This window comes from Globicephala melas, chromosome 10 (assembly GCF_963455315.2).
Source record: "Globicephala melas chromosome 10, mGloMel1.2, whole genome shotgun sequence".
NCBI lineage: Eukaryota > Metazoa > Chordata > Mammalia > Artiodactyla > Delphinidae > Globicephala > Globicephala melas.
Genome location: NC_083323.1, coordinates 93,611,652 through 93,626,565, shown reverse-complemented (window position 1 = coordinate 93,626,565; position 14,914 = coordinate 93,611,652). Strand labels below are relative to the sequence as shown.

Here is a 14,914-nt window from a genome sequence, read left to right as displayed (position 1 = left end):
ACAGCCTCCAGAGGACCTGGGAACTAAAAGGCATCTGCCTTTTATTTAACTAAAATCTTAAAAAACAAAAATAACTCAGACGCTTGAACTTCGATTGTGGGAAAAAAAAGAAAAAAAAGTTGCGTGGTCAGGCAGTTTTCTTTTTTTATCATCTGGCATAATTTTTAACTAAAGAAACAATAGAATCAATAGTGTTATAAAAAGCCACTTATACTCTGAGCTCGAAACAACTACTTTATGCCAGAAAATTCCTGTTGCTACCTCTGTCAGTGACTGAGTAATTCAGTATGTCTTGAATGTCAATATATTTTTATCACTCTGCTAAAGTTGGCTTCGCTGGATTAAATGTCGTTTAAAATGATCAATTGGCCCCTTGTTTGGGGTTATTTTCACATTGATGAAAGGGAAAAGTTTGCAAGATACAAGTGTTCCTGCAACTCACAGGTAAAGTCTGTTCTTTGGTAAGCCCTGCCCTTCATTTACCAACCAACCAAACACAGATCACATTCTAGATTTTTTTCAGTAAATGATTTACGACATAAAGGTCTCGGTTCGATGCCTCTGAAGAACCAGCATGGTAGGTACCCAGCGCTGGTTAAGCCCTTACTTTGAGCAACGGTAAAATGGTTTTAAATGGAAACCATTTTTTAAGTGCGAACCAACGGAAAATGGTTCGCACTTCACCATTTTATGAGACACAGAATGTCCAAAGCAGTAAAAAGAGAAGCCACAGAAACAATGAAAGTGAAAATCCCTCAGCAGATGGTGTTAAGACAACACTCACTTTGCATTTTAGCTCCAGGAAGTCTTAGAGGTGAGGGACTGCCAATATATTGCTCACCTTCCGGTGGGCAGAAGTTCCTTCCATCAAACTGCAAAAGACAACCAGATCAGTTTGTTTAATTATTAAATTGTGTTCAAATGATCCACTCTAGAGAATCACATTGCCAGTCCAGATGCATCCGAAAGGTGTCATGAAGCCTCTTGGTGGTAAAAAGGATTGTAACCCTGTCAGGAAACACGGAGAAGCTGCTATACCTTTGTTCCTCCTAGTAGACTGGCATTTTGTGTGATAATATGTGGTCTTGCCAGATGGTTTCTACTTGCAAGAGCTTGTGGGAAATTAAAATGCATCTGCCATTTGATAGTAAGCAAAAAACTGGACCATTAAACCGCATCTCAGTTCTCTATTTTCCCACCTGTACTAAAAACGATGTAAGACAAGGAGGTGGCAGAGAGGGAGAAAGACACTGCCTACTTCACTGCTTTGCCTACAGCCGCCCTCTTACAAGTGCCTTAAAAATGAGCTCGATTATTCTCAGCGTGAGATGCTGTGTGGCACTCACCTCTCAAGGTGCTTCCTGATGCTGGGACTGGGCCCCTTGCTGCTCCTCGGTGCCCCCTTCTGGCGACCAAGAGGGCCGCGGCAGGCAGGGATGATAATAGAATCTCTGGTCAGCTTCCCTTAGCGTAGGGTTCAGGCTCCAGGAGTCATCCTTCTAAGAAGGACACCACGGGTCCTTTTCTGAAACAGAAGAAACCACACGTCACATTAATTTTTAGACACAGATCAATCGGGGGGAAAAAGGATACAGTAAGGGGTACTGAAGATGTATGGTCATTTTAAGTTTCATGGTAGTTCCTTAAAAGATTAAGCCTCCTGGAAAATGCCACATTTTATGCCAGTTCCTTCTGCTGTTCAGCGAGAAAGCTGGATTGCACGAAGGACACACTCAGAGTTAAAGCTTGCTTGGAAAAGTCCTTGACTAATAGTTACCTGTTAACCCTCTTCTCTGAGAATAGACGTCTCAGCGCAGGACGTGTGGCACAGCGCGGGCTCCAGACTCCGACATGTGTCACTCACGAGCTGTGCCTTTGAGCCAATGACCAAACCCGCTAAGCCCCAGCTTCCTTGGCCGTAAAATAGGAAGAGCAACAGCGCTGGCCTCAGCAGGTGCCCTAAGGGTCAGAGGCAAGCCGGCTGGTAGAACACACAGCCCAGTGCCTGCAAAGAGCACCCAGTAATCGCTGTTGTTATTGTTTTCCTTACTTTCTCTTCACTCACATCATCGCTCGTACAGTAATCCTGGAGAGAGTCGACGTTGTTAGTCCCCTTTCCTAAAGGAGGACACGGAACCTCAGGGAGATTTAGGAAACTTGCCCGAGGTGACCTGACTCGTTTCCTCTTGTAAGTATGTGCCAGAGGAGGGCGTGTCGCATTCTCTGGGAGGTGAATGTTTGGCTCGCTCTGAAACAGTCCACGTTGGGATTGGACATTCCCCACCCAGGTGTGCCAGGCCTCACCCAACATAAGGAAGTAAGGAAATCGGCACCTTACGGTGCAGGAGCCCCAGAGTTCAAATCCCGGTGACCTCGGGCACGAGAGGATTAGAAAGGATGCAGTGTGTAAAGTGAGGATTAGAAATAACGCTTGCAAAGTGCGGGACACATACACGGTGTTCAACAAAACTAATCGTTTACGACCAGCCATGCTGGCTAGGGCTCATCAAAGCTCCCAGAAGCACACCTGGGGGTCGAGGCCAGTCCTGCATCAACTAGACTTAGAAAGTCCGCATCCGCTCCCATCCACCTATCCAGGCTGTGCTAGGGGCCCAGCCACACCCGGTTCCGGCACTAATCCAGACAGCACTGGAACAGGGCAGAGGCGTGCAGCCTGTAGCTTCCCTTTCAATTCGCCGATCCACAGCCCAAGGTCGAGGCCTCGCCAGCGCCTGGCCTGCACACAGAAAGATCTGTTGCCCGACCAAGCGATGCAGCATCAGTTTTGCACATGGAGAAAGGATTCTCTCCACTGGGTTCCTCTCTACACTGATTCCATTATAGTAAAGCAATTTTTAAAACCTCCGAAGTAGCTATAACGGGACTATCTACATTCTTTCTAAAGACCATGCTGGCCATGGTTCCCACGGTCACAGTCCCCAAACCACAGGGGTCTTCTTCCCCCACAGCCTTTCACGCATCGTGGTGCTTTTTCTGCCATTTTTCAGCCGGCCTCAAGCGTCACGTCTTTATCTGTTGAGTATCACCCTCCAAAGTAACCTTTAGCGCCCCACCGTTGACACCACATTGCTCTCTCCGAACACGAGCACACTCTTTCTTTGCCCTTTGACCTGCCGGCGTGTCTTCAGCCCCTTTTCAGAACCAGTTCATTTCCAGTTAGAGCTTGTTCTGTCCCTTCTGTGGGCTCTGCTCAAGTTCAGGTCATTGGTCATGACCGTGGACCAGTCCCTTCCTCTCTCCAGGTCTCTGTGTCCTCATGTGAGCGGGGAAATTCTGGGCCCGGACAGTCCCGAAGGCCTCCACAGGTCAAAGGTTGCATCTCACAGGTCTCTCTGTACCTTGCTCTCCTCACTATGAAACGAGGATGTGTTTTTGTTTTCGTTTTGGCCGAGTGGCTTGCGGGATCTTATTTCCCCAACCAGGGATCAAACCCAGGCCCCTCAGCAGTGAAAGTGCGGCATCCTAACCCCTGGACCGCCAGGGAATTCCCCAAACGAGGAAGTTAGACAGTCCATCCAAAGGAGGCAAGAGCGGTTACTCGATTATTTTCTGATTCTTGCTCTTAGTACTTCAACAAGCAACCTTGTCAACAGTGTTTTCTTGCCCTTTTCCTCTGTAGACTGTAGACTGCTTTGGGATTACGTCTATCAGTTGCTTTCTGACAGCCGGTACGAAAACTTCATCCGATGGGAGGACAAAGAATCGAAAATATTCCGGATAGTGGATCCCAATGGACTGGCTCGACTGTGGGGAAACCATAAGGTAAAAGGGCATCAGATATTCGTTCTATAAAGTAGGGCCAAAATCTAGTCTTCATCCCTGGGTTGGAGGATAGTTGTCTGTCTTCTGCTTCCTGTCTGCCCGTAATGATTTAGTTTCCTCCTCACTGGACAATTAGTTGCAAAGGGGAGGAAATCATTAAAGATGCCCCTTGCCACTTGTTCCTTGTGCCAGGTGCCAGTTAAGTCTCCGGTCTGACAGGCCTCATTACGAGTAACCGTCACTCCTCTGCCTCGGCCTGGTCCTGCCACCCACGCCATCATTAGGAACTGGGTACCAGGGATGCACTGTGGCACTCTGTGACTCACAAGGGGGCTTTGGGAAGCGTCGCTTCTGTTCCGCTGGGTTAGAAACTTCCACGGTCGCAAAAGCCCAGTTCTACGTGGAAAATGCTTATCCTCTGACTTTAAAGCATCTCCTTGAAAAGCAAACAGTGCAAGAAGTCTGATGGCCCCTGCAGTTTTCCACCTTGGGAAGAGGGAATCGAATTTAAAAGATAAAGTCTTTTATAGTTAGGAAAACCATTAAAGTGCATAGATGTAAAAAGTGGGTGAAACAACCTTGACGTCCACTGATGGATGAATGGATAAAGAAACCATGCTGTATGCACACAATGGAATATTCTTCAGCCTTAAAAAAAAAAAGGAGCTTCTGCAGCGTGTGGCAACATGGATGAACCCTGAAGACGTGACGCTGAGTAAAGAAGCCAGTCACAGAAAGACAAATACTGCCTGATGCCACTTACTCGAAGTTAGAGCTAAAATAAGCAAATTCTTTGAGTCCAGGAGTGGACTGGTGTTGCCAGGGACTGGGGAGAGGGGGGAGATGGGAGTTACTAATCAAGGGCCATAAAGTTTCCATTAAACGAGATGAGTAAGTTCTAGAGATGTGCTGTAGGACACTGTACCTGTAGTGAACCCTGTATTAAGTGCTGTATTATGCACTTAAAAATTTAAGAGGGTAGATCTCATGGTCAGTGTTCTTATCACAGTAAAATAAAGTAAGATACACAGAGCAAAGAGTTCCCCTGCCAAAAAAAAAAAGAAAAGAAAATTAAGATAAATCTGTATTCCTACTTAAAAAAAAAAAAGAGTCAGCAAGATCCAGGCCTGACCACAGACAGGTAGCCGTGGGGCACCAGGAAGGCCCAACTCCAGATCCGCCGAAGGAGAGGCAGGCCACAGGGGAGACACCGCTGAGCTCTGCCCCGGCTGCAGCCTTGGAGGATGGCAGCCCGCGCTCTGGCCCCGCCGTGGAGGACCTAGCAGAGGCTGTCGTGACCAAATATGGCTATACCCCACTGACACCATCCACCCTGTGAGTCACTGAGAAAAATCGCTCTGCAGCTCGCACAGGGTGCCCTCACCCCAGCGCTCGGAACAACTGTATTCTTGCTTCCATGACAGGAATTTAAACAAAAAAATCTCTTCCTTAAAATGACAAACCAGAAACACAAGCCTGAGAAAGGTCACTGTAAAAATAAAAATTTTTTTTTAAAAAAAGGAAAAAAGGAAGAGAAATCCTCTGTGGGTCAGAAGGTGAAGGATGACCCCCAGATAGGGGAAACTGCAGGAAATTCCTCGGGCACAGCAGAGCGCAGTCCTGGGAGAGGAAGTCGGGGAGGCCGCTGCGGGATGTGTGCTTTGTTAGCTAGACTCACCTTAGGAGAAACCTCAGCGAGGACGTCTGTGAAAAAGCCCAGGGGTGGGCGTGGCAGGGAGCAGATTAGCAGGTGGCTTTCCCAACTGGCGGGGCCACAGAAGCAGATTTGAACAGCTGCTGCAGCGTCTTTTCTGAGGTTCGTTTCATTGTGTCTTTGTGCTTTTTTTCTCTCTTCCGCCTTTGAACAAGCAGAACAGAACAAACATGACCTATGAGAAAATGTCCAGAGCCCTGCGCCACTACTACAAACTAAACATTATCAGGAAGGAGCCAGGACAAAGGCTTTTGTTCAGGTAGCACTTCCTTTTTCTCCTTTCCTTCTTCTGGGAGGATACTGTTTTCTTCAAATAAGAGGGAGGAGGGAGACTGTTAAGATCTCTACCTGCCTATCTGATCCTCAAAGCCATCACCGCTACACGTTTGATACCAGGTGGTGGTTGGTTAGAATTTAAGAAAAAAAAAAAAATTTTTTTTCCAGTTATGTCTAACCTAGAGTAAAGCCAAAACTAAATAAACACAATCTGACTCACCTTTCAAATAATGCAGTGATCAAACAGTATTATCTGGCATTTATATGTATGGTAGTTAAAGGGAGCGATCAGAGGGACCAATGGCAGAGCAAGGAACTGAACAAACCTAGGCCCCCAGGTTGCCAGCCCTGGACCGGTGTTTGTCCTGGCCCGTTAGTGAATCATGAAATAGATTTAATGAGTCTAATTTTTTTTTTAATGAAATAGAACAGAATTGAATAGGAAAGGATAGAGTTGAAAATATCAGACTGTATCACATGAATTAAGAGTGCCTGTTGATTCATGAAAACTGTGATTCAGGGGGGGGTGTGTGTGTGTGTCGTGATGTAAAATACATTTATGACAATGCATTGTCAAAGTCTGAAAGCTGCTGTAGACAGTCCTCTTTCCAGAATTCCTCCCAGCTAATGAGTTCCAACCATTTAACCTACCACATAGATTGTGATTCCCTAGGCAAGAGAGGAGAAACAATTAGAAGAGGAAAAAGAAGGGGTCTAACGGACCAATCAGGAGAGGCAGACATAGCTCTCTGACACTGGTGGTAATTGATGTGGTGAGACCAAGTGAAGCTTGGGAGAAGGTGGGATTGACAAACACGACCTCAGGTTCTGCGTTTTGGCAGGTGGGACAGAGGAGAGTTACGGATTGGGCTAGAGATGTGGATTTGGGTGGAAAATGACAGAATGACACTGTGTATGAGCAAACGAGCTCACTGGGATAAGTACTTATTGGAAAGAGCAGAGAACCTGGGCCTTAGCATTGGAAAGGTGTGGTAAGGTAGGAGCAGTAAAAACACAATTACGATCTTCAAAAGAAACAGAGAAGGCTTTTCAAGAGCTGGAAACAGAGTAGAATGAAGTGGAAAAAGAACCCTCCTTTCTCCGGCTCTGCTGATGCGTTCTCTTCATCCTTCACCCTAAACTTAGTCCTTGGCTTCTGTTCTCCCCACTCTATACTTTTTCCCTGGATGATTGGATCCCGTTACACAGCTTCAGTTATCACCTCCATGAATGGGCTCTCAAATCTCTACATGCAGCTCTAAAATCTCCCTGAAATTCCAAATCTTAATTTCCAAGAGCCTCTTCTAGGACATGTCCACTTAAATATCACATTAGTATCTCAGACATGAAATGTTCAAGACAGGCCTTCTTCCCATACTGGAAACCTACCCACCCCCAGAATAAATGTTACATCAGCAGTGGCATCACCATTGTTTAAGTAACCAGCCTTGACACTGGAGTTATCTTTGACTCTTCTTACAACTGAGTCATTATTGTGCTGGACAGTCCATTGCCTCCTTAGCACCATTCCCACTCCAGTCTGTTTCAGGGGCTAGAAGCCAGGGAACCACATTTCCCAAGATTTCTTACCAGCAGGCTCCAGGTTGGAATCTACCAATGGCAGGTACTCTCACGAGACCTGGAAGATGAAAGCAAAGCAGAAGCATTATTACTGCTTCCCTGGCAGTGGAGGCTGATGTCTAGACTTCACGACTGGTACCTAGATTAATTCAGCAATCTCTGCCTCTGGTCCATTCTCCTGCCTCCCAAATTCATAATCACACTGCCAGCTGCCCTCCAACACTAATAGGGTTCCCTGTGCCAGAAATGTGCATCACTTTAACTTTTGCTTTTTTAACATATATATACCCCCCAGGTCTACCTCAAGTCTACTACCCTTTATGAGACCTTCTTCAACTGCTCAGACACGCACAGATACCTTCTTCCATCATCTGTTGGGTTTCCTTGGCCCTAAACCACATCGTGATTTACATCTTTAATAGTTGTATATATGAAGTCCTTCTCCCCAACAAGTAGGTCATAAGCTCCTAGAAGGTATATATATATATACCTTTATATATATATAGTTCTGTTTTATACCTTATGGAGGCTTTTGATAAATGTTTCTGGGCAAGCCTGGTGTGGGATAGCAGAAACTTAATATGGAAAAGCCGTCAAAAGAGGATAGGGGTAGTTCGGAGGGCCAGGTATAGCACACCTGTGGACTCAGCCTGGAAGGGATTATTAGTGACTTCAGATGTTGAGGGAGAAGCGTTAGCTCCAGGATAAAAGTGGAAGACAGGTTGCAGATGCTACGGAACAGACTGCTTGAAAAAAAAATCAGCAATAGGGGCTTCCCTGGTGGTGCAGTGGTTGAGAGTCCGCCTGCCGATGCAGGGGACGCAGGTTCGTGCCCCGGTCCGGGAAGATCCCTCATGCCGCGGAGCAGCTGGGCCCGTGAGCCATGGCTGCTGAGCCTGTGCGTCCGGAGCCTGTGCTCTGCAGCAGGAGAGGCCACAACAGTGAGAGGCCTGCGTACGGCCAAAAAAAAAAAAAAAAATCAGCAATAATGGGCAGAAAAGAAGTCGTAGGTGGAAGGTTCACAGGCTTCCAACAGTGACTGCAACAAGATAAAAGGAAAGAAGAGTGCTATTTGTGAAGAGAGATTAGTCATTTTTGAGGAAATGAATGTCTGAAGCCAGGCTCGCCCCAAAATGAAGGCTTCTCGGTATAAAACCCAGTGTGTAATCAAGTGAAGTGTTAGACTGGAGGGACTCTTGGAGACTTCGGTTGGGTGATGAGACAGAGCCCAGACGGTGAGTAGGGCTCAGATAGTGGAAGGAGTCAAGAGGGTTCCAAATAAGGGCAAAGCTAAAGGTTTGGAGGATGGCATGAGCTGTGATTGATATAAAAAGAACTGGCGAGACTGGAGTGAAGGGTTCATGCTAGTGAACAGTGGAAAACAAGAGTTTCCGGGTTGAGGTGACAGAGGGGCCCGAGGGGCAGGCCCAGAGAGTGGATCCTTGACCTGATAAGTGGTCGTCACAGGATTTTTTTGTTTTTTTTGGCCATGCCACAAGGCACGTGGGATCTTAGTTCCCCAACCAGGGATCAAACCCATGCGCCCTGCATTGGAAGTGCAGAGTCTTAACCACTGGACCGCCAGGGAAGTCCCTCATCATAGGCTTTTGAACGTGAAGTGATGAGAGAAAATGTATGTTTTAAGACAGGTCATGTGGTACCGAGCAGAGGAAGGGAACAGTGTGTGGGCTGTGGAAAGGGCCCTCCCACCATAAGGACAGAACGTTCGCAGCCAGGCACCCTTCCTGAACCATGTAAATCATGGTCAAAACATGGCACTGATGTAATTTCCGGATGACCCCAGCGACCCAGAAGATGAGGCTGGCTGTTTGCACCTAGCTGCAAAGGAAGACAGAATAAAGGGGATGAATGGCTAGCATTTGGGGTGGAGCAGTGATAACATTGAAAAAGATTCTTTCTTTCGGCCTTTCTAATTTCCAGAAGCTCCACTATCTTGCCCTATTCCTCAGATTTTCCACCTAGCATTTAATTGTATCCTTCGCCTTAGATTCAAGTCTTGAATACCATTCCTCGGGCGCACAGTCTGGGATGGAAATGGATACACAGCGCTCACGGGTCTTTGTAAAATGTAACCCTCTGAACATCAGATGCAGATACCTGTGCTGTCCCCGGGCTCCCTCGCACGGTCACGCAGGAATGCATCACACGGCTCCACCTTCTTCAGTCATCCTAGACTTTCGTTTATCGTTGTTTTGCCAACTTTCAGGCAGTCAGAGGAAGGGGTAGCTTTTTCTAATTTGGGCTAAGTTAGCATTATGACCAGGTTCAGTAGCTCTCCAGCTATGTGAAGGCGATGGGAACTCTTTTTAGAGTTCAAGGTCAAGACAACTTTAGGAAATTGTAACCTCTTCACGCCACCATTTCCTCTTCCAAAGGTTTATGAAAACCCCGGATGAAATCATGAGTGGCCGAACAGACCGTCTGGAGCATCTTGAGTCCCAGGAGCTGGATGAACAAATATACCAAGAAGATGAGTGTTGAAGGAACCAGCCCCCGGCTCAGCGGGCCAATAGCCAAGGGCACCCTGCCCGCCAGGATGGCTGGGGCGTGACGGAGCGGAAGGGAAGAGACCCGGACATGGCAGTGACACTTCTCTCGCCCAGCGTGAGGGACCCCGGAGCACCTTAGACAAACCACTCAGCAAAGGCGGCGCTGGAATTCTGGCCAAGGGCACCAGCCTGGGACTCATGTTCATGGTTCCTTCTCATTTGGAATCTCTTTCTGTAATTCCTCCCCCACCCCGTTCCACCTATTGTTAAGTTTCATGGTGTTTTTGGTTTTGTTCTTTTTTAAGACCATGCAGTTTGACTTTTCATCATTCATATAGGGGAAGACATCGAGGTTGTTTTCCTATGGAAATATATATCTATTATATATATATATATATTTTTTGCAAATCTCACAAAGTGCAGAAGCGCATCTGGTCAGGAGAGAGAACACTTACAAAAGGGTTCAGGTTCTCTTGACCCTGCCACGTGGATCAGGTTTGTGCCTGTTGCTGTTGGGTCTTGGCTGGAAAAAAAAAGAAAAAAAAGAAAGAAAAAAAAAAGATGCTTTTAAAAACGATAAATTGAAAAGGAGAGCTCTCTTCTTCTCTCTCTGGCTCTCTTTCCTTCCCTGCCCCGTCCCGTCCTCCCTCCTTGCCTGTTGTTGAATTTCAGATGCCTTTCAGCGGGGTTCAGCCTCTTTGGAGAGTCTTGGGAATTGTTGGCACCTAAACGGGATCGGTGGTCTGGGTGCTTTGTAGCCGGCGCCACAAAAAGCAAACCCACATCCCAGCATTTGGCCACCTATCGGAGGGAGGCCAGAGACGTCCCGGAGGCTGCTGCCTTCCGGGAAGATGCATGCTAGTCCGGCAGGCTTCCCCTGACACAGCTGTGAGAACCGCGGGGCCCGGTGGTTCCACAGAGCGTAAGATGAGCCTGGAAGGCTGTCCAGGTTATTTGGAAGCCCCAGCATCTTGGGATTAGTTTGCAAGTGCTGCGAAGTGGGGAAAAAAAATGAAAAAAAAAAACCACACAGGCCTGATGGTCCAGGTGACAGACCTTCTGCAGTGGGGTGTGAATTATTCCAAAGTAGGTTATGGAGGGTCACCTCTGCTCCATCCCAAAGGCCATCGTGCAGTCAGTTTCATACCCTCACCTAAATTTTTTTCAATTCCCAGCCTTTTTTTTTTTTTTTTTAAGTTTCCTGATCCCCACAGGACACAGGGCATTTGAGGGGGAGGACCCTGGAGTGTGTCCTCTCAGTTGTCACTGGTGTTTGCCACGCCTGGGCAGACGGGAAATTCCTCAGATACCTTCCTTTTACCCTCTTCTTTCCTAGCTGTGTTTCAGAATGGACCCATGTGTGGCTCTCTTTCACCTCAAAATAAGGTCAGTAGTATCTTATAAGATGAGGAAGATGCCACCCCTTAGTACTTCTGATGATAACGTAGTTTTCGAGAGCTGTTACAGTTTTGGGGGGGAGGGGTTTCCTGTTCAATAGCCATCTAAATCAACTCTTCCAATACAGGCTCGGAATCCAACATTAGGAGTACAGTCTTTTTTTACTCACGAAGATTAGACCTCCCTTACAAAGCACCCCGTCCTCGTTTCTCTCCGCTTCCTCTGCTCAGTTGGGTGAGCATCTCACGCCCCCCGCCCCCTCCAGGTGAAGCCACCAGATGCCCAGGCATGTCCTCAGGCCATTTCTGAGTGAGTCAGGCAGGCAGGGGTTGTGGTCACCCGGGCAGGAGGAGTTCTCCACCCCTCCCCCAGCCCCAGCCTCACTGATGAGGACACCAGCCTGCGGGGAGGGAGGGACAAATAGGCTATCACTCAAGGACACTGGAAACGCTCCGCCTCTCATCCAACCACGGATAGATGCGCAGGGGTGGCCGGCCTCCTCCCATCCTCACACACTCCCCCCACTCTACCTTCCAGAAGGTCGGGTTCGCGGTGAGGTCAGGGACCTTCTATGTGTCCCCAGATGAAGGGTTTGGGTTCAGTCTGCTCGAACGGGGATGAAATCCAGCTGGATCCCAGCATACTACAGATGTCTTTCAAGAGCGTTCCATAGCACACAGTGATGATCTTCCAGCCTCTGAGACGACTGATGTTGGCTCTCAGATGGAGAGATTAAGCCAAATACCTGGCGTGTTGTGAAGCCATTGCGTTGCAGGGCTGGAGAGGGTGGGTCTTTACTGAGGCTCTCTGTGTGTGACATAAAACCAGAGACCCAGGCACGATGTCGCTCTTCCCTAAGATTAGAGCATCTCATTCCGTTCACCCAGGTTTAAGGACTCGGGCTCTTATTGTCCAAAGAATCTTACAGTTGAATTATGGAGGGGAAATTCCCCTTTGCCCCCAGGATTTCTGTATTTAAAGCAATATCCTGTAAGAGTCTGTAAGACTTAGGCTGGCACCTTCAGCCACTTGAAGGAATAGAAGGTGGCAATTCCAATGTAGTCTTCACTGTCCATCCAGATGTTACCGTTATTGGTTTTCTGTTCACTCCCTTAATGGCAAAGGTTCTTCTCATTGGTTCTTTGAGAGAATACCTGAGTGATGCCGATACCAGGGGCACAGCATTTACACACTGCAGACCTGAAAGATGTCAGGTTCAATTTAGGCAACTTTGATGGAGCACCTGCTAGACACCCCGAGAGCTTCCCAAGAATCGGGCACCATCCTTGCCCTCCGAGAGCGTATCTCCTACCTGCAGAATCTATCTAGCGTGAAATTTCTCACTTCAACACTAAGCACTAGGGGGGACGAAAATTTCACCTGGGACCAAACCAGAAGTACGTCCATGATCTGAATAGTTGGCCTTTCCCTGCTGCCATCATGGGAGGTCTTGGCTTGCAAAATGAGAAACTGGGAAAGGAGAACTCAGAAGAATGCTGCAGGGGAGCAAACTTGCCTCCACCTGGGTCCGAGGCAGACAGTCTCGCTTGTACCTTGAAATTCTCTAGCGTCTACTCTTCCCTGCACCTTGAGGTAACCAGGGTGCTTCCTCTCCATCAGAAGACAGCAGTGGCAATTGGCTGGACGGGCTACGTGGAAGTAATGCTATCCCTAAGATCTTTCTGTCCCGAGGCAACTTTGTCGTGCCTAAGGTAGCATCACCGATGTTCCACATCCTTTGAGGGGCGGGGGTATCCCCACAGGAAAAGAGGAGTAACAACTGATGGATTTTTTTCTCTTTTCAGCAGTATGTTTGGAACCCCCGCTCCATCATCTTCTTACACTGATACCTTGGTCCAAGTGAGAATGTAGGTTTAGCAGAAACTTAAATGGCTTTGACGGGATGTACCTAAATGCCTAAGTAACCACACCTCCTCCGCCATTCACTGCCTAGGATCCAACTCTGAATACATGTCTGAAACATTAGCTCCCCTTTTGAAGAAGGGAAATCTGAGTATCAGAGAGGTCCTGTGACTTGTCCTAGGAGCAGACGGCATGCCAGGGACAGAATGAGGATTGGGACCCAGCCTGGCCATACCCCGATCTGACCCATTCCCACCCAGGAAGCTGAAGATAAAAATTGGGGGAAATACACAAAGAACAAAAGGCAGTTTCTTTGCCCAAGCATTCGGTGCTAGTTAGTTTTCACCCACTCAACCTGTTTCTCTTCTGAACAGTAATGGAGGGAGTGATCCAAGGAGCCGGGGGTGGGGTGGGAAGGGGGGTGACAGTGGTCCCTGCCTGCCTAAAAACCACAGAAGACTAACCTGATACCCTTTGGGCCCCATCTGCATCAACACTAAACAACGACAAACTCCCCGAATCTTTCATACATGCCAAGTGAACATTCTTGAAGATATTTCTCTGTGACTGCAACCACCTGCAAACGAGGACGAATCTAGAATTTTTTTTTTAATTTCTAATCTCTTGTTGTTTATGAGGTGTGGGGTTTATAAGGGACTGAATCAAATGAATGTAACAAAAAAGAAAAAAAAAAAGCCTTTTCTCAGGGCCAGTGAATTGCAAATAATTTTTAAAGAAAAGCCTATAATTGCATCATCTCAATAAATTTTTTATAAAAAAAAAAATCCAAGTCTCTGTTTTTAATAATATGAAATGGAGTCAGACAGGCAGGGTGGTCCAATGAGGTAAATCCTGTCTCCACTCAATTACGGTGTAAAGTGCAGTCATGGTTTTTCACTGGCAGGAAGCCTCTGTCACAGAGCAGTTTGCAGGCAATCTTTAGACAAGTGGCACCAGAAAGGTCAGAGCAAACATTTCAAATCTGAGCAGCTGCCGCACGTGGAGAAATTTGCCAGCAGGAACCTCAGTCAGAGATGGCTTGGGTCCTGCGCTGTGCCGAAGATTATCAGTTTGCTGCGGACTCACCTGACTCAAAGAGTTAAAGGACCCCAGGTCTTCCCACCATAGACTGCTCCTCCGCTGTGCTGAAATCATGGGTGTGCGCGTATAGGTGATGAGGGCATGAATGGGACTACACCCAGGCCTATGATGACCCGGAAGGGCATCCGTCACACCGCTCAGAGCCAGCCCTGCGCTCAGAATGTCTCAGCCACACTAGCCAGTGGAGCACCTGCCCACCAGTAGGCACTTAGGATCCCCACATCAAACATCCTGCAGTTGACCAGAACTATCTACCTGCCATCAGTGGTGGGTAGAAACTAAGAGAAGAATGGAAAAGGAAGCAATTTATTTTTCTTGTAAGCAACCCCGATATAGGTTTGGGAAGCAGAAGTTTGGAATCAGTGGTCTCCGAAAGTGTTGTGAGATTATTTCTATATTTAAGTTGTCCCAGGTATTCTGTCACCCATGACCTTGACTTATTGAAACCTGGCCCCATATTCTGTATCGTCAGAGCACAGTATCGAGGGATAGGGGTTTAGGCATTTCCTAAGGTGCTAATAATGCATCTGAAGCTACTGTTTCTATAACCAGCATCAGTATCCCCTGGGAATTGCTAGAAATGCAAATGTTCCCGCCCCCATCAACTGAATCAAAAACTTTGGGAGTGGGGCTTAGTCATCTGGTCTACCAAGCTCTCTGGGCGATTCTGATACACACTAAAGTCTGG

At 47.4% G+C, this 14,914-nt stretch overlaps 1 protein-coding gene across 2 annotated transcripts in view; it reads left to right on the top strand.

The window, feature by feature from the left end:
* Positions 1-13,872, top strand: part of ETV6 (ETS variant transcription factor 6) — a 241,270-nt gene extending 227,398 nt beyond the window's left edge. For both annotated transcript variants that reach the window (XM_030841372.2, XM_030841371.2), the window contains exons 6-8: positions 3,641-3,783; positions 5,656-5,756; positions 9,751-13,872. In XM_030841372.2, coding sequence (XP_030697232.1) covers positions 3,641-3,783; positions 5,656-5,756; positions 9,751-9,856 — 350 coding nt within the window. In that variant the 3' untranslated portion in view covers positions 9,857-13,872. The remainder of the gene's footprint in view (positions 1-3,640; positions 3,784-5,655; positions 5,757-9,750) is intronic.
* Positions 13,873-14,914: the final 1,042 nt, after the last annotated feature.